This window comes from Nelumbo lutea, chromosome 2 (assembly GCF_056320005.1).
Source record: "Nelumbo lutea isolate HS-2025 chromosome 2, American lotus-T2T, whole genome shotgun sequence".
Lineage (NCBI taxonomy): Eukaryota > Viridiplantae > Streptophyta > Magnoliopsida > Proteales > Nelumbonaceae > Nelumbo > Nelumbo lutea.
In genome coordinates this window covers 17791753-17811721 of record NC_142685.1, presented here as the reverse complement: position 1 = coordinate 17811721, position 19969 = coordinate 17791753, and the positions used below count along the sequence as shown (strand labels likewise).

Sequence of the window (19969 nt, the reverse complement as noted above, 5' to 3'; positions counted from 1 at the left end):
ATCATGTGGATGAGGTGGTAGTCTGGTAGGTATTGATTCTTTGCTTTCTCAAATGTCGATCTTAAGTATCAAGAATAGTATGGCTTCATTGCTTTGGCTTGATTTTATATTTGGTGGGCTAGGAATCTCATGGTTTTTTCAGGATGTTTCTCCTTTTTGTCTAGTGTCATCTTGATTGTGAAGAAAATATCCTCCCATTCTATAGCTTGCAATAGTTGCAATATTGCTGATGATATGAGTGAATGTGGCTCAAAATCAGGTTTGTTCTTCCGTTCCCAGATCTTTGCATTTGAATGTGAGTAATTATATCATTCTTTTCTATGATGGCCTGATGTGGGAACACTGGGAGTTAAAGGTGGAGCATTTGGGTTTGTGTGTTATACTAATAGCTTTAGTTTTTTATTTGACTGCTACTACTGCTGCTGTGTGTGTATGTGTATGTTTCATAGTGAAGGTGGTATGGCAATTATTGGGCTATTCAAGGGAACTGATGTCTGTTTTGGTTTTTTCTGGCTCTTTAAATGCCATTAGCCCATTAGGTTGCTTAATGGCAATGATGCAAGTATTACTTGTCCACATATGTTGGACTCCGTTAAAAGGGTTATGTAATAGTCTAAAAAGTGGTTAAAAGACAACTAATGTATTTTGGTCTGTGGGTAAATGAATGCATTAATTTGCTAATTAGGAAAAAGAAAAACTTACAATAATATTCTTACCTAAAAAACATGTAATAATATTAGATTTCATTCATAATTGGATTTGAATTCAGTGTTGACCTGAATATGCACTTCTTCTGATCTCTAGGATTGCCTCCCTCTGTCCCCATCACATCTTTTCTGAAAAGTGCGAGAAAGCTATTCTCTTCTTGAAAATGTCTTAATTGTAAGGAAATGTTTAAATTACTTGTTCCTTCTTTTGTTTCTCTTGACCCCCTGTACTTGTTCAGTGACTGAGCTTTCTTGTTTTTAGACTGGTATATAATTATTCAGTTGTTACAATTTCAGAATGAGTTTATTTCTGTATAGTTCGGATCTTTCACAGGGAAAGAGAGAGAGAAAGGGCAACACAACGACAAGGAAATGGCCAGCGAACCAAGATCCTTCAACAGAATCATCGGTAATTGCATCAATGCATTTGGACATTTCAGTTAGCCATCTTTTCTGGGCCCTCCTCTTCCCCTATTCTCCTTAATGTTCATGGTTATCATGTTTGTAAGTCAGAATGTTTCATTCAATCGGAAGGTCATAACTCATAACTCTATCAGTAGTTGAATTTTTGTCTTCAAATTAACCTATTGGGTTCTTTTATTGTAAATTAACATATGCATTCATTAAATGCAAACTGATAACAGTTTCCACAACATTACACAACCAAGGAGGAGGCTTATCAGTCCACACAACCTCAGAGTCCAAAATTTTAGCATGTTGAGCAACTATATGGGCTTATTTGTTAACCTGCCTATACACAAAACAAAATTTAACAAATCCAGACAAAGAGTTCTGATATTAAGAATAGGCCAACAACTCCAAAGTAACAGAAGCATAATCTCCATGAAGTGTAGATATTTTGTCAGATTCCAAAACAACAAATTTATATCCCTGCCACATAGTAAACTTGATGGGAAACATATTGCCTTAGTTCAATCTCCAACACCTCATGTGTTATGGACGCATTCCTCGGGAAGACATACCATCGCCGCCGGCAGCAGCAGTAACGATTCTGTGATTCTCAGTCTACCCAGTTCAGCAGCAGCAGTCTCATCCAGATTAGATTAGCTTATCTTGCTTGTTCTTATCTTATTTTATTGCTTTTATCTTATCTTGTTAGTAAGTTATCAGGTTAGGATTAGCTTATCTTATCCTTAGCAAGATAGAACAGGAAGTCTCCCTATTCAACAAGGAGACTTCCTCAGATTAGGACTCTTGTAATCTCCTATTTAAGGAGACACCCTTATTGAATGAAGGCATCAAATTATTCAGTCAACAAGTGAATTAGGAGAGTTGGTGATCTCTTGGACAAATCACCAAAGGCGCCGAGATAGGTTCATCACGAACAGGAAGGAACAAGGGAAAACAGGAGGTTTTCCCCGTGAACCAACCTGTGACAAGATCCTATTCTCGGGCCCTCAACAACTTGGTATCAGAGCAAGGCGTCATGGGAGATCTGGAATAGCTACCATCCAGGGTCCACGACCTCGAGCACCAACTCGTGGAGACTAGCTCCGAAGTTCGTGAGATCAAAGGCGAAGTGAGGGAACTGCGACGTCTGATGGAGGTGTTCCTTTCCAACAGGGAAAGGAACTCTGAAGGAGGAACAGCCGCTAACAACTGCCGACAAGATCTGCCGGAGTCTTCCGGCGAACAGCAGTCCGTTAGCCATGGAGCAGCCGTCGTCCCCAAGTACAGCAGGCTGGAGTTCCCGTCGTACAATGGCAACGAAGACCCCCTAGACTTCTGTATCGATGCGGGCAGTTCTTCCGGAATCAACGGACAGATGACCGGGATAAACCTAGCCGCCTTTCATTTAACAGAAGAAGCTCAACTTTGGTTTTATCAGTTAGAGCAAGAAGAACCTAGGCTCAATTGGCCCCAGTTTAAATCCTATTGCCTTCTCCGGTTCGGACCCCCACTGACCAGCAACCCGCTAGGCGAGCTAATTAACCTTAAACAGACCGGAACAGTTGCTGAATACCAGCGACAGTTCCAAACCCTCCTCGCAAGGGCATCATCCGTGCGACCCGACCAGCAAGTGGATATGTTCACAGCAGGGCTAGCAGAACCCCTGCGAGTGGATGTCGAAATGCAGAATCCCCCAAATTTGGTCATAGCCATGAACTTAGCCCGCACATTTGAGCGCAAGCTGCAGCTCAACCGCGGAATTTTTAATGTGGGTCATCCACTGAACTCGTGGGTGCCCCCCAAGATCAGCAACAACGACCCCCTCTTCGGCTACCAACCGGGAACTGAAACCTCACACGACCACCACCTCTAGAGCAGTGACAAGTACAGGAAGTAACATGGCCACTCCTCCCATCAAGCGTTTGACCAGAGCAAAAATGGTAGAACGTCGAGCAAGAGGTCAATGTTTCAACTGTGATGACCTCTACTTGGCAGGACATAGATGCAAGAGGCTTTTTTGCCTTCTCATTGATGAGCAAGAGGAGGAAGGGGATCCCACCACATTCGAGCCAGAGATCTCTCTCCATGCGATCACTGGTATTAAAACCTCTCAGACCATGCAGTTACAGGCACAGATCGCAGGTCAGCTGGTGCGCATTCTCGTCGATTCAGGGAGCACACACAACTTCATAAGTGAACATGCCGCCCTGCAGTTAAAACTACCAATGGAACTCCGGCCACAGCTACAGGTAGCCGTCGCAAATGGTGAGAAGGTTCACAGTCCAGGGATTTGTAAGGACGTCCCGATACATGTCAATTCTGAACTACTTCTTGTTGATTTATTTGTACTCTCATTGGATGGGTTCGATATTGTTCTTGGCATCAAGTGGTTAATCTCCTTAGGGCCGATTTTATGGAACTTCAGTGCACTCACAATGACATTTCACCTAAATGGGAAACAAGTTTCATGGAACGGTTGCAGGGTTAAAGAAAAGAGACCACAGGTCCATACCCTTCAAACAGAACCGGCAGCTATGGAAAAACTTCTCGCCGAGTTTTTAGATTTATTCCAGGAACCCAAGGGACTCCCTCCTCCCCAAGCTTGCGACCATCGCATCCCTTTAGTGGCAGGGTCAGCGCCATTCGTTGTTCGGCCTTATCGCTACCCTCACCTACAGAAGGATGAGATAGAAAGACAGTGTACAGTGATGCTGCAACAAGGAATCATACGCAAAGTCACTCCCCCTTCTCTTCGCCGGTTCTATTGGTGGAAAAGCAAGATGGAACGTGGAGGTTTTGTGTTGACTATAGAGAACTCAATGACCGGACGATCAAGGATAAGTTCCTTATTCCCGTTGTGGACGAACTGTTGGACGAATTGCATGGTGTGCAGTATTTCTCTAAGTTGGACCTCAAATCAGGGTATTTCCAGGTTCTCATGGCTTCCAGCGACGTGAAGAAGACTGCCTTCCGCACCCACCATGGCCACTTCGAATTTTTGGTCATGCCATTCGGCCTCTCCAATGCCCCATCCACATTTCAGTCATTAATGAACGAGGTATTTCAGCCCCATCTGTGCAAATTTGTTTTAGTTTTCTTTGACGATATACTCGTTTACAGCAAATCATGGGTAGAGCATGTGCATCATCTGCGATCAGTTTTCGAGCTCCTGTGCCAACACAAATTATTCCTCAAAAGGTCCAAGTGTTCCTTCGGGGAGCGACTGGTTCTTTATCTCGGCCATGTCATCCATGGGCAAGGTGTGACAGTTGATGGTTTCAAGATTCAGGCTATCAAAGAATGGCCCAAACCTCAATCAGCCAAGGCCTTGCACGGATTCCTTGGATTAACGGGTTACTACCACAAATTTGTTCAGAACTATGGATTGTTGGCAGCACCGTTTACCAACCTGTTAAAGAAAAATTCCTTCCGCTGGGATGACACAGTACATGAGGCTTTTCTAGCGCTAAGGACTGCCCTGTCCTCCACCCCGGTCCTGTAGTTACCTAATTTCGCCCTCGAGTTTACTGTCGAGTGTGATGCTTCTGGAGTAGGTATTGGCGCTGTATTACAGCAGCAAGGGCACCCAATTGCTTTCTTCAGCCGCCGACTGGCCGATCGGCATCTAAAGCTTCCAGCCTATGAGCGCAAACTGATCGGCCTTGCCCGCACCGTCCAGCACTGGAGACCATATTTGTGGGGGCGGTCGTTCGTCGTCAAAACTGATCATTACAGCCTCAAATACCTGTTAGAGCAACGTCTCACCACTGCCCCTCAGCAGCATTGGGTTAGCAAACTGCTCAGGTTCGACTTCCGGGTAGAGTACAAGGCAGAGTCCTCCAATCACGCAGTTGATGCCTTATCTAGGCGAGATGAAGACACGATAACTCTGTATGGCGTTTCCCAACCCTGGATCTCTCTGTTTGACGACATTAAGAAGGTAGCACCACAATCTCCGGAATGGTCACCCTTGGTCCAAAAGATCCAGTTAGGCACTGCCGACCCCAATTGGTCGCTTCAAGACGGGTTGGTACTATATAAGGGACGGATCCATCTTTCGTCCGACTCTCCATTGATTTCCACCATCATCACCAGCATCCATAACTCCACCCATGAAGGTGTTCAGAAAACGCTACACCGCATCCAGACTAATTTCCATTGGCGAGGTATGAAAACTTCCATTCGAGATTTTGTCCAGAAATGCTCCACATGCCAACAGCATAAATGGGAAAACCTACACCCAGCATGCCTCCTTCAGCCCCTTTCCATTCCGTCACTAATCTGGGCCGACATCTCCATGGACTTCATTGAAGGGCTACCCAAGGTAGGTGGCAAATCAGTTCTCTTCGTGGTAGTCAATCGTTTCTCTAAATACGCCCACTTCATTCCTCTATCACACCCGTACAGTGCCACTTCAGTTGCCCTCGCCTTCTTCACACATATTTTTCGCTTACATGGGTTACCAAAATCCATTGTCAGCGATAGGGACCCGGTTTTCACCAGTGCCTTCTGGAAGGAGTTATTCTGGCTGCACGGCACCACCCTGGCCTACTCTTCAGCTTACCGACCGCAGACCGACGGTCAGATAGAGGTGGTCAATCACACCATCGAAATGTACCTCCGTTGTTCCATCGGCGATCAACCGCGACGGTGGGTGGATTGGCTCCCTTGGGCCGAGTACTGTTACAACACAACCTACCATTCTTCCCTCAGCATGACTCCCTTTCGCGTCGTATATGGCCGGGGCCCTCCCCGCTTGCTGTCCTACGAGCCTGGTTCTACTCGTTTGGACGCAATTGATCACTCCTTACAAGAACGCGACGTCCACCTTCGCTTACAGCAGGCCCAACTCCACATGAAGCTCACCTATGACAAGCACCACCGGGAACTATCGTTTGATCCAGGACAATTTGTTTGGTTAAAGCTCCAACCCTACCGGCAACGCTCCTTGCGCCACAGGACTGCCCTGAAGCTGTCCCCTAAGTTCTATGGGCCCTTCAAGGTTCTACGACGGATTGGCAGTGTGGCCTACCAGTTGGAATTGCCAGCGACCAGCCGGATTCATAATGTCTTCCACATCTCCTTGCTGAAGCCATTTACAGGGGTTCCTCCAGACCAAGTACCCCCCCCCCCACCACCCCTGAAAGATGGCAAACTGATCCCCCAACCGAAAGCTCTCCTCCGCTCTCGTTTCAATCGAGGAGTTCTTGAAGTCTTGGTGGAATGGTGTAACTTACCATCGGCCGAAGCCACATGGATCCTATTGACAAAGTTCCAGGCCACATACCCGGAATTCGAGCTTGAGGACAAGCTCTTAGTCCAGGAGGGGAGTAATGTTATGGACGCATTCCTCGGGAAGACATACCATCGCCGCCGCCAGCAGCAGAAACCTGACCCACCACCAGCAACAGCAGAAACCTGACCCACCGCCAGCAGCAGTAACGATTCAGTGATTCTCAGTCTACCCAGTTCGGCAGCAGCAGTCTCATCTAGATTAGATTAGCTTATCTTGCTTGTTCTTATCTTATTTTATTGCTCTTATCTTATCTTGTTAGTAAGTTATCAGATTAGGATTAGCTTATCTTATCCTTAGCAAGATAGAACTGGAAGTCTCCCTATTCAACAAGGAGACATCCTCAGATTAGGACTCTTGTAATCTCCTATTTAAGGAGACACCCTTATTGAATGAAGGCATCAAATTATTCAGTCAACAAGTGAGTTAGGAGAGTTGGTGATCTCTTGGACAAATCACCAAAGGCGCCAAGATAGGTTCATCATGAATAGGAAGGAACAAGGGAAAACAAGAGGTTTTCCCTGTGGACCGACCCGTGACAAGATCCTATTCTCAGGCCCTCAACATCATGTGACACTTGGGTCTTGGCTCTTTCGACCTGCAGCAACAGAAAAACAACTAGTGTTATTTCTGGCTATAAAATTAACTGATTGGATTTGAGGTTGGTGTTTATTGTGTTTCGGAACTTACCTCCAGATGGAGCATAAAGGAAAACAATACCATGATTTATATGACTTGGATTTGATCACTTATTCTTCTCTAATGATTATCTCAACTTTATGAGAACTTTGTCAAAGTCAGGTTCTTTTGTGATTTTGAATTAGAAATTTACTTTGTGCCTTTTTTAGTAAAATAAATCCTCTGGCATTCTTTTCTAAATAGTTCTGAAGAATGGGATGGCCGCTTTTGATTTAATTTGCCAAATTTCCCAAAACATTAGCGGGTCTGTTGTTTTCATGAAAGTTGTAGTAAATAAAACAATTGATTAGAGAGAGAGAGAGAGAGATACGATAGTTTAGTTGATCTTGTCAGTAACATGAGCCAGGATTCATTTCCAATGTAGTCAGGTTTGACTCAATAGCCGTTACAAAACCTCAGTTTAAGATTCATGTATCAGACCTCATATTATTGGGATAAGTCATTGTTGAGTTGGGTTGAGTTTATTACTCCTCTACATTCATGATTAAGCAACACTAGATCCATAACCATAAAAATTCTATGAATACATTATACCAGTAGATTTGTCCTATGGTTTCGAATTGGACCTCCCAGTCCTCCCCTCCTATTTGGTTCAAGATTGTTTTGAAATTCCCCATCAATTTTGACAATGAAGCAATCATGTTATGTAATCCTATACAGTTAGAAATTTTCACTTGCATATTCATAAAGGTTTGGAAAAAGTTTTAGTGCCAACTGCCAACCTGATGCAAACCTCCTCCTCTATCTGGGCTTGGGACCAGCAGTGTAAGACAGGCCATGCTGGAGGAGTTAACTAAATGGAGCTATGTTGCATGGAGCAGAGTGTTGGGCAGTCAAGAAATAACATGTCCAGAAGATGAGTGGCAAACATGTGAATTGTAAGATGGATGAGTGGAAAAACTAGAAAGGATAGGATCAGGAATGAAGTCATTCGTAGGAACCTAGGAGTAGCCCCAATATGTGATAAAATAAGAGAAAGTAGACTAAGATGGTTTGGTCAAGTGAATAGAAAACCATCATCAGCACCGCTTAGAATAACTGATTTGTCACAAGTTGAAGGGCTAGAAGGGCTACGGTAGACCAAAAAGGACATGGGTAGTAGTAAGAAATGATTTAAACACTAATAATTTATCAGAGGATATGTTTTTAAATAGAACAGATTGGCGAAATAGGATTCATGTATCCGGCACCATATATCTGGGATATGGCATGGATGATGATGATGATGAACTAAATGGTGCAGGAAATAACCATGGGAAGTATTCTCTGTAAGTCATTTAACAAGGTCCTTTCCTTTATGGATGAGAACCACCTAAATGTTCCTAGGAAAAAATAGTGCCACTTGGATTTTGCCAATGCTCGATAAGTTACTAAAATGGTTCCAAGAATGTTTGACTATTCTGCCAAATATGAGGAGATGATTTAGAGATTTAATGGAGACAGAGTTATGAGTAGCATTCTAGCAGTAACAGCTCCTTGGTGGAATCTCAAAGTAAAAATGCCGACAGGCATGTCCTGAACATACTTGACACTAATTCTATTTAACTGGTGTGATGCCAAAGGTTAGGTCTGAATCCAGTCCAACCCTCCCAAGACCCTGAATAGCGGGGACCATCATTAGGTTATGGCCCTTTTAGACTATAAGAAAAAGACTATGTTAGTAGCTAAAATGGATTGGAGATGATATTTTTCTGCCCTTTATAGTAATATGAAACCACTTCAATACATTTTCTGGCCTGGGGGAATACAACAGCTGGTGATCCTCCAACCTACTTCCTAGTTGGGCTTGTCAATCCAAAATAACTGGTATTTTCACTGCCTAGCCACCTCAAAATTGTCAATCACCTGAAAATGATCAATTGATAACCTAAAGGCAATTGCTTTACTTGTTTTTCTTTTGCATATGATGGAGCAAGTTAGAACATGAATCCAGTTTTTCCCCTTTTACCATGTCTAAACATTAAATAATATTCATGAATCATGAGTGTCACAGTGGTTAGAAACTGGACCATAAAGCAAAAACGTGAACCAATCATGTTAAAGGTGTCTCACCTTTAATACAATGGTCTAGAAACGTAACCTCTCACCGTTTCATTGGTTCACATTTTTTGCTTTTTTGCCAATATTCATTTACAAGAATATCAATGTAATTTTCTTTGGCTCCTTTTGAATTGAGTCATATTAACATAGCATTCAGATTCTGAACTGATGCATAAATACTTGATATGATACACTAGGTAGGAATATGCAAAAAAGTATACTAATCCGAATAAGTCCATGTTTTTTTTTTTTTTTTTTTTTTTGGGGGGGGGGGGGGTTAGAGAAGCTCATGCTTGGATCTAGATTAGCGTGGAATCCTTCCTCAAATGCAATAATTTTCTGGTTTCTTGTCTTTTATATTTCTTCCTTTTTATTCTTTCATATCCAGTTTATTTTCTATTTTAAGTTTCTCTGTGGAGTGTAAGGTGAAACAGCTTAAGAAATCATGTCAAACACAACCACATCACTATGTACTAGTTCTTCTTTGCCGTTTTCGTTTTTATAGTTTGCTTAATCCCTGGGGATACACTAACATATTAATTTGAGATGGAATATGAAGATAAATACACGATTGATCATTATTAGTAAGCAGATAAATTATTTATAAAACAGAAGGTGTGGATACAAATTATTATTTGTATTTGTTATTTGCAATAGGGAAAATCTATGATACAGGAAAGACATGATTTCTTATTTAACTTGTCAACTCTTCTTTCATGGTAGTCCTAGGTTGGGCTGATATTCTTGTGGCCTACACTCTGTTTGTAATGGTAACATACTTGACAAATGTATGGAAGATGGATTTCACCCACGCAACAGCAGTAATGAATGTTTTCTATGGCGTGTCAGCAATCATGCCAATAGGAATGGCATACCTTGTCGACACTCTTGGTGGTCATTTTTGGATGCTCTTTGTCTCTAGTATCGCCTATAGCATTGTAAGTTTGCTTTTCTGAGATTCTTCTTGCTTACTTGCTTGCTAATATTAACTACCAACTGGACAAGTAATTTGACTGCCCCAGCCCCCCAGGGCTGAACTGGAGCTTATTGCGTTGTCTTTTACTGAATACGTTTTCAAGGAGGTAGTGGGCTACTGATTATACGTCTACACCCTTTGAATATTTTACTATTCAATTATTTTATTTATAAGACAAAGCACTAAGTTGCTCACTTCAGCGCAACTTCAGCCATTATCAAATGGTCCCCCGGATTGAGCCTGCCAAAGTGTCAATTCTATCAGCTGGTCACTGAGGGCAGTGAAGCTCCCCAGACCCGTTTGGGAGAGCTGAAGTGCAGCTACTTCTGGCTTTCTCAGGTGGGGTCTACGTGGACAAACTATATGCTATGGTGAAAAATCCAGAGAATTATTCATAAAATGAAATATAATTAAGGTGCCCATCAGCTGGTTGATAAGGTCTCCTATTAGCGCAGTTAAAATGCCTCTTATGAACAATGAGTTTTGAGATAAGTCCTTAAAATAAGGAATGCCAAATGCAGCTTTAGAGATGTCATCACCCTCCAACTTGAAGCTCTGTTTCCATTTATCAACTTGGATTGATTGAAAGCTTGAAATTATACCAGACCTTGGGGTATCATGCCCTCTCTGTTCACCCTTTGTTTTGCTGGAGTATTAGCCATTGCATTTGATCTTTTAACTCATTGCACCTGCATTCCTCGAGTTAACCACTTGTTAATTTCGTCCCTATAAGACCAAAGTGCTCCCTGTGTGTATTCTTCTGCCACCCATAACCGCCGTTACAAGCTTCTCATTTTTTGATATCTTTTACTTTTTGTATCTCCTTAACAACCATGGCCATCCGTTCTGCTCATAGTAAATCCCCCTCCCCTATTGCCCTGGAAAAGAGAGCCTTTATATTGCCATTCTCATCTCAAAAAACTTCTCCTATGCCTGAAGACCTTGGTTTCCCATGCTACTTCCATCTCTAAAAGCACTCATGTCTCACTTTTCTTACTGGCCAGTCAACACACTAGAAAGTTATATTATTGAACATGAGTGTTGTGGACATTGAAAAGAATTTGAAAAGTTACAAATAAAACTTTGTAGGGCTTGGGATTTTTAGAGCCATGTCAACCCCTCCCGTCCTATCCAAGGTTACAGGCACATCCAGCAGGTACGAGAAAGCATGCACTGGCAATGTGCAGATGGGCTAAAAATCTGGGTACCTTGATGGTGCTGATTGTTCCAATAGTTGGTGCAATAGCACTTCCCTATATACATCCTTGGTCGGTTCGCTTTGGAATTCCAGCAATATGTACTTTGGTGGCTACCCTTTTGTTTTTGAGTGGTTGCGGTTCTTACAGATTTGTCAAACCGCAAGGCAGTCCTCTTACTCATGTATTCCGGGTCTTTGTGGCTTCGACCTTGAAGATGCACCATCCTCCTAATACTAATAACGCTGAGCTTTATGGGATGCATGACCCTGGTGAAGATGTGATGCCTCACACAAAGGGCCTCAGGTACCATTACTAAACCTCTCTCTCTCTCTCTCTCTCTCTCTCTCTCTCTCTCTCCTGCCACCTTGTGTTAATGTTTGAGTGTTGATTCAAACGAGCAGTTGGCAAGGCTTGGTTCAGCCATTAAAGTGTTTAACCAAAGTCTTACCAATTAAATGTGAGATAGAGATACTAATTGCCATAGGTTCCGGCCTCAATTGAACCTGCAATTTGAATTTCTGTGTTTAACAAGTTTCAGTGAAAAAACAGATGTCTCGACAAAGCTACAGTGGTACTGCCTTCCCGGCCACAGAATGGATGGACCCTTTGCAGAGTCACAGAAGTGGAAGAAACTAAGGCCATCATACGCATGATACCTATGTGGATTACCTTTGCTATTTTTGGTGTTGTACTATCCTTTGGCAACACTTACTTTGTTGAGCAGGCAAATCACATGAATCGCAAGGTTGGACGCCTATCGGTTCCCCTTCCAATCTTTTTAGTGTTCAGTGAATGCTCAAAGTCCCTTGCTTACAATTTATATGAGAAGTTGGAAGAGTATGCCACAACAGTTGGAATTACATCAGGAGTGTTGTATTACTGCTGCAAAAGTGGAAGCCAGAAGATTAGATGTGATCAGAAAACATGGCTTACTAGACAAGCCTGATGACACAATCCCCATGAGTATATTTTGGCTACTTCCACAGTTTTTGTTGCTAGGGTTCCTTACATGGATTTGCTCATAACGACATCAAGGATTTCTTCCGAAAGCAAACCCCAAACTCCATGAACAAGTATATTAACCACTTCATCAGCAGTTCATTTGGAGCAGGAAGCCTAGGCAGTGTTCTTTCTGTTTACATAGTAAGCCATGCTAGCAACAGCAAGCAAGGAAGGCGACCAAGCTGGTTCCAGGACACTCTAAACCGGAGTCGCTTGGATAATTACTATTAGCTTAATAAAGGTGCAGCAAATAAAGAGACGAGGGCTGGTTCACCCTTAAACTGTGATGATGATGATTGATTATATATATAAAGCTAATTGTTGTTGCTAGTACATTTTGTGTGACATGTTTACCTTTTCTACTCTCTAATGTTTAGTGATTAATTAGTTAATTTCCTTCAAATGGAGGCCTACCTGTTTGATTAATGGTTACTACTTGCTAGGGCTGTCAACCGACTTCAAAATACATATATATATTTTTGTATTCTATATAAGATATAATAATAAACTATATATTATAAAAAATCATATATATATATATATATATAATATGGAAATATATTTCTTTTCAAGCTTTCAAGCCAAACTCAAGCTCGAGACGGAAAATATAATCCTCCCCCCCAAGGCCTAAAAAGTTGATTATAATCCTTAATGTGGATGTACAATTGATGGATGGAGCTCAAATTCTGTCATTTTAGGCTTTGGAGCTTTTTGCAGTATTAGTTAAGTTCCAATTGGATTTGATTCAAGCCTTCAAGAAAAAATCTCTGCCCTACCTAGTCTCTTTGCAGTCATGAGTCATGATAGATATACAAATTCAACGCCAAACAGATCATATAATATACAAATTCGCAGCAGGACTATGAAATAATAATCATACTGAGACACTGCTAACTAATCTTTTTGTTTTTATTGGATGGCACTACATATTCTTAAGGGTAATTTGCTAAAACCTTTCCTTAAGTTTTTGATAGTTGCTGAAACCTCCCCTGAACTTTCTAATATATATAGTTGCAAATAGACCCCCTCTAGTAAAATCTTCTAAAAAATGCATGAAAATGTCTAAAATACCCATACAGTTATTATTGAGGTTGGTTTCTGTGGGGAAAAAACAATATAAACTTTATTAACAAAAAAAAACAAATAGAATTTAATTAGTTTTGCAGTTTTACCTTTGAGTGATTGATATGAAGGGAAAATTTGAAAAATATATCAATTTTAGAAAAAAAGATTGAAAGGGTTTAGGGTAGTGATTCATATGAAAAAAAAGTTTGGAAAACAAACATTTTTGTTAAAAGTAATTGCATGACATATTCATGCTTTTTTAAAAAAATTCCATCAAGAGAGATCTGTTTGCAACTATGTCAGAAAGTTTAGGGAAGGTGATTGTAATTAACAAACTTCAGGAGAAACTTCAACAACAACAAAAAACTTCAAGGGATGTTTCAGAAATTTATCCTATTTTTAATTAGTTAAAATTCTTCAACTGAACTTTTGAATGAATTCTTCTTCTTCTTTTCTACCAAAAAATTCATCATAAGAAACCCACTTTCTTGCTGCATGTGCAGAAGTTTGGACACCTTACAATTGTTACTGCCGAAAACACAACAGTAATCTATATCTTGGGGGGGAAATTTGGTTTTTACAAGAAAATAGATTAGAGTGAATAAAAAAAGGACGACAAATTAAGGGGAGAAATGACATTTACACGGACAAAATGCATGAAACAAATGAAGGGACGCATATAAATATAATTAAAAACCCAAAAGAATACTTCCACTTCAGGTTTGGATTGCTTTAAATTCACTATAAATGCTCTGATTGACCAAACAGCTTCAGCCCTTGGGAGATTAACGGGTTCGATTGTATGTCATGATCTTTTGCTACGGTTTGGACAAATCCTAGTGGAACCAAGCACTTCTCCTCCAAATACAGATTCTCTTGGATTGTGGGTGACACAAGAACCTGGAGTTTTTCTATATGAAATTGATCCTTACCGGTTTCCTGCACAACAAACACCAAACCATGGCCCATTCTAGTCAGCAACCCAATCATGAATATTGAATCGACAAAGAAACAAAGAGAGGACAGGAATAAAAGCAGAAAATAATGCCCTTTTGTAATATTAATCAATATAAAAATTGAATCCAATAATATAAAGCTGCTTATTCGGAAAAATTACAACGGTAGATATACAAAGAATTATTAAAGTCGGAATTATATATGATTAAGATCGTTGTTATAAAATTAGTAGAGGTGAAAATTTACCTGGAATATTGATCCCATAAACTCAAGGATTCCAACTTGGGCCTGTAAAAAATCCACGTACTTGAATGCAGCTTGAAATTGAGTCTTCTGAGTGATCTTTCTTCTCCTCCGCCGAGCAGCGACACTCTGTGCGGACATATTCCTTCTATTAGCTTTCTTCTTGTCGTCCACAATGTCACTCAAAAAAACTGGTGGAACTTGAACTTCTGTGCCTGGAAGCAACAGTTGATCAGACTCGAGCAAGAATTTGGGTACTGGGAAAGAGCTGGGGATATACCCATCGAAGGAGTTGGATATGCTATCAGCAGAGTTACAGAAATCAACATCATAGGTCCTTTGGCGTTTTGGGTACCGATGCCGGTACTGGCAGCAGAAATCCAAGTGGTTGGGTGGAAGGGTTTCTGAGGAGACTGTAACTAGAGGATCAGAGGGATAAGAGAAGTATGAGAGAAGATGGTGATAGTTTTCGGTGGATAAGAAATCATTGGGCTCAAGGGAAGGATCAAAAACTGTGTTGGTCGGGTTGAGATTGTCACAGAAGCCCAGGAGCTCCCTGGCTCTCTCTTCCTGCCTTTGTTGAAAGGTACTCATCTTTGGATTAAGATGCTCGAGTGTCCACCAATTGGAGTAAGAACTCAGTGCCATGGGAAATTGGAGTCTGCAGAAAAGATGGCAAATGCAAAATCAATTAAAATACTAGATAGATAAATCAAAATAAAGATATGATAGAAAGAATTGGCGGTCGTCTTGCATTCTGTTTCTTTGTCTCTAACAATTTTGACTGAGAAATGTTAAGAGAAAACAGAGATTTTTTTCTTCTGTTTTTTCAGTTTCATTTTCTCGTTGAAGAAGTTTCATGGGATGTAAGAAAACAAGTTACTTACTAGAAGCAACGAAAAAGTGAACAATACTAGCAGCTACGGTACTGTTTTAAGATCGATGAATCTGGTACAGTAAAACACAGTTGAAGGAAAAATAGAAAGCAGCAGAATATAAACATGAGAGTAGAGATCTTTCGGTAGCACGGTAAGAGAAGCAGAACACAACCTAATTTTGTGCAGTGTTAGTGTGCATGTGCCAGAGAGAGAGAGAGAGAGAGAGAGGCGGCAGAAGTTACTGCTGATGCTGAGTACTGAGAAGATACGGTCGAAGAAGGCTCTGGCTGTCGTTTCTTTGTCGAATCAAAAGTAGAGTAAACAAACGACATCAAACCAACACTGACGCCTGATTCTTGACACTTCGAGACACAAAAGCACATGAAGAGAGAGAGAGAGAGAGAGAGGGGGGGACATGGCACATAAAGCAGAAAAACCAGGGGTTGACAAGGCTTGAAACAGTTAATGGTTAATTCTAGGGTTATACGTACGATACCGTTATTATCATTTCCTTCAATTTTCGCTGATCATTTTGAAAGGAAGAAATGCTACTTCCAATGGTAGAGAGAATAGAGACATTGTGCCTGTTATAATGAAAGGTTTAAGATTTTTTTATTTTTTTGAAGTCATAGGGCAAGAGCTTTATTTAACTTTCAACTTGGAGGTTACATCTTATTCAAAATAATTGATCAGATACAATCTGGAATAGAGGATCAAGTAAACGATCGGTTTTGTCTTAGAGCAAATTGGGCAAGCCCATGGGCTGCTCTATCACAAAACCGAGGGGTGTGATACCAAGCACAGGATGAGAAGGATTTTGAGATGGTTTTACAATCTAAGGCAACTAGTAGCGAACTCCAAGGGGGTTCCAAATCTGAAGAGAGTACTTGAATAGCAACTTTAGCATCACTTTTTTATGATAATCGAGTCCAACAAGGCTTTGGCAATCAGGAGTGATCCAAATTCATCTCGAGCAATGATACTAACTGCAGCTTTTGATAGAGACCATGCTCCATCAGTATTGATTTTAATGTGCAAAAGATGAGGTTTGATCCAAATTGATGAGGTTCTTTGAAGAGGAGGAGCAAATCCCAAGTTTTCTGGCCGGGTCAACAAAGGTCTTTCACGCATTTTCACCAAGTCTCCAAGGTGGGTATTATAGGAAATGAGAAGGGCTGAATGAGTGAATGGCTTCCCATTAAAATAGGTTTGACATCTAGCCTTCTAAATATTCCACATAAGAACAGTGCCTCTAGTAAATAGGGAGAGATCAGACTCCTCTTTAATAATGTTATGTATTTTCCTCCATTCCTTTAACAAGAAAAGAAAACCTTGATCATTGCAAATGTTGACTCGCAAACCCATGGATAAGGCAAACTAAATTGGTTGAACCGCTGGGTAGTGGAAAAATAAGTGGTCTAAAGTTTTTGAATCTTCATGGCAAAGTCTACAGGTGGGATCAATGTCATTCGATCTCTTGGTAAGGTCAGCAGACACACGAAAGGCTCCTTTGCAACAGTGCCAAACAAAGATTTTTATTTTAAGTGGGATAAATTTTATCTTCCAAAAAGATTTTCAGCTCAGTCCTGTACAAACCCACATAAAGTGTGAAGATTCTGGAGAAAGGTTTAAGACTATTAACATTGACAACGTGGCCTTTTCATCCACCGTTTGAACTTTGAAAGAACCCAAGTTTATACATATCTGATTTCTACGACACTTTGCGCCCCTTTTGCACCCCGGACTTCCTTCTCCTCCTTTCGAATTCAACCTCATTAACGGATTCCTGTCCTACTCGATAATTCTTATTATCGTTATTCAATTAACTTGTATTCATTCAATTCACCTGGATTTGTAATTGGTTAAACTGATGAATATACATGTGTATTTTGTTTCCTTTCCAAATCGAGCCTTTTACATCATATTGGAAAGGATTTGATCAATCACAACCCCATGAATTTTGTCAAAATTAACCCATCTGATTAGTTACTATTTTTATGATGCTAGTTGATTTGTTGTAAGTTTTTTTTAACCTTTTGATAAATTTGATTAATTGGTTATTCAACTTACTCTATCACTTATAAAACAGTGCCACGTGAGTCATGCGAAAACAGAATTATTTGTATTTATGAATTGAACATGGTTTTTGAACCGTCATTGATTTGGACAATTGGACCTTTTAGTTCAAAAACCATTTAGACAATCGGTTTCATTTCACCCCTAAACCATTCCTTAAACTTGATCAATGACTTATTGATCTGGGTGCTCAAATTATTAATCCATTCAATCCAAATAATGTTTTTTGTCATTTTTATTTTTTTAATTCCAATGGGACATCTATTCAAACCGAATAGTTGAACCGATGGCCAAAGCGGTTTCAGTTGTGGTTTGGTTTTTAAAACATTGAATATCAAAATCAAACAGCCACCTCCCATCCCACTCCAGTTAATCTACCACTTTTATAATACTGTTTTTTTTTTCTTTTTGCTGCAATTTGATATTAATTAATTGGTTACAATTTCTTTTCGGTATCATAGTTGAACCGAAATTTTAAAATAGGAAAATAATCATAACTTGGATTGTAATTTGGGTAGAGTTGAGAATATCTTGTTAATTTAATTGTTCATATTTTTTTGGGGGAAAGTTTAAGTTTAGTACCTTAAATCAACTTAGTACCCAAACTTTAAAACGTGTTACTATAATACCGAAACATCCAAAAGCTATCGAGATGGTTCAGAAGCGTTAACTGACGTTTAAATCAACTTAGTACCCAAACTTTAAAACGTGTTACTATAATACCCAAACGTCCAAAAGCTATCAAGATGGTCCAGAAGCGTTAACTGACGTTACGGACAAATGTAATGACACAAATAGCCCTTGGCGGTCCGAAGAAGAGAGAGAATCACTATTCGTGCTTAAACCCTTAGATCGAGACTCACGCTATTCATTCCAAGAATCTATTCAAAGTTGCAGCGTTCGCCGCCAGCAGGTTTGCTTTGGAAATTGATGCTAGAGATGACTTATCCGACGATTGAAGTCATCAGCGATGATCAGATAAAAGATATTATACCCTATACATTGAAGTCACCGGCAGGTTCTCCTCTCTCTCTCTTCTACAACTTCTTTTATTTGGCTTGTTGAGTCCACAAAGAGGGAGACAATGAAACTGGGCTGCACTCATTGTGCTCCGATCAGTTGTTTTTTGGATAGTCTGGTGTCGAAATCCCAAAGCTGAAGAAGCGAACTAAATCTCACTGGAAGGACACATGGATCCATGTCCTTTCGTGCATCTCCTCATCAGAAACCTTGATCTCAAGATTTCGGTGGTTTCCAAACCCGCCTACTCCAGCTTCCACCTTGGGGGACACTTGTTTCTCTTCTGGACGCTTTCAGCATTCATTCAATGTTGTACCAACATCTCCCCATTTTCTTCTCATTCAACCCTTCCTTGACTTACTCCTCCCCCTCTGTAATTTCTTTTCTTTCCCTCCTCGCTTCCTCTTACCCTCCTTCATTGTCGTTCCAGGTACATTTTATTTGAATTAAGGAAGAGTAACTTGTGGGAATATTTTGTTGGAACAACGGAAATATGGTAGTAAAATTCAAAAAGAGAATCCAAAACATCTGTAGAAGAGAAGAGGAATATAGAATGAAGAGAAGAATATGAAAATCCCACTTAAAGTTTTGGGTTTACTTCGTTCTTAGTTTCTTGAACTCTCATACAAAATATTTCAGACTATAGACATTTCAGCTTCCATCAAACTCCCGAAGTAACCCATTCAATACAAAAGATAAAATATAAATAAAATTACAAAATTACCACTCTTAACTTTTCAACATATTCTTCGAAACTATTTCAGGTTGAAGTTTCTTTCTTCTAGGTTTTATTCGTGTAAAACCAGAAATGGAGTGTGTGGAAGCAAGGGTGTTGAAAACCAGTCTGTTGCCGAAAATGGTTTTAAAATCGAACCAACAAGTGTCTTGGGATGATGAGTGGTATGTTAATGGCGCAAATGGATTACCTTTTTGACTTCTCTAATGGGGATGTTGGAGGGGGACTTTTTGAGGAAGTAGAAGTAGAAGAAGAAGAAGAAAAAGAAGAAGAAATGCCCCCCGAGGGTTCTTCGGTACAGGTTTTCCATATACGAGGCAACAACAATGATCGTCATTAATCTGAAAATCGAAGGGTAATTTTAACATTTTGAAAATTTAGAATCATCACATGTCGTCACGTGACCAAAATAACGGATGGAATACTAACAACAAAGGATCAATTTGACAGTTTTGGAGAGTTTGGGTGCTGCACTTTACAGTTTTGGAAAGTTTGGGTGCTGCACTTTTTAAAGTTCAAGGTACTAAACTCAAAATTTCCCCCCTTTTTTTTTCTTTTTGAAGGCAACGTTCATACTAATAATAATAAGCAATAAGCGAGAAAGTTACTAACGGTTCGAGGAAACTGTTTCAATCGGGATGGGGATCCCCACTTGCTTTGATGCCTC

The 19969-nt window shown here is 40.4% G+C and overlaps 1 protein-coding gene and 1 pseudogene across 3 annotated transcripts; one reads left to right on the top strand and one right to left on the bottom strand.

Moving 5' to 3' along the window:
- Nucleotides 1-12730, top strand: LOC148868921 (protein NRT1/ PTR FAMILY 5.5-like; annotated as a pseudogene). The gene is made up of 5 exons (XR_016108348.1): nucleotides 1-259; nucleotides 1042-1116; nucleotides 9874-10088; nucleotides 11216-11628; nucleotides 11875-12730. The product of XR_016108348.1 is annotated as a protein NRT1/ PTR FAMILY 5.5-like (transcript).
- A 1184-nt stretch (nucleotides 12731-13914) lies between these two features.
- Nucleotides 13915-16026, bottom strand: LOC148868920 (transcription factor bHLH53-like). 2 transcript variants are annotated; one of them, XM_088972497.1, is made up of 3 exons: nucleotides 15713-16026; nucleotides 14596-15253; nucleotides 13915-14331 (listed from the first exon to the last, which is right to left on the bottom strand). In XM_088972497.1, exons 2-3 carry the CDS (start codon nucleotides 15238-15240, stop codon nucleotides 14134-14136), a joined length of 843 nt encoding a protein of 280 aa, XP_088828623.1. In that variant the 5' UTR covers nucleotides 15241-15253; nucleotides 15713-16026; the 3' UTR covers nucleotides 13915-14133. The 2 variants fall into 2 exon arrangements, with proteins under 2 accessions (XP_088828623.1, XP_088828622.1); XM_088972496.1 differs by lacking the exon at nucleotides 15713-16026 and adding an exon at nucleotides 15480-15710.
- Nucleotides 16027-19969: the final 3943 nt, after the last annotated feature.

What these genes read in the sequence shown, in the direction of transcription:
- LOC148868920 (XM_088972497.1), bottom strand. Translation starts at nt 15,240, where the DNA reads ATGGCACTGAGTTCTTACTCCAATTGGTGGACACTCGAGCATCTTAAT. An exon ending in TTATGGGATCAATATTCCAG is followed by an intron (nt 14,332 to 14,595) that starts GTAAATTTTCAC and finishes TTTGTTGTGCAG; the next exon opens with GAAACCGGTAAGGATCAATT.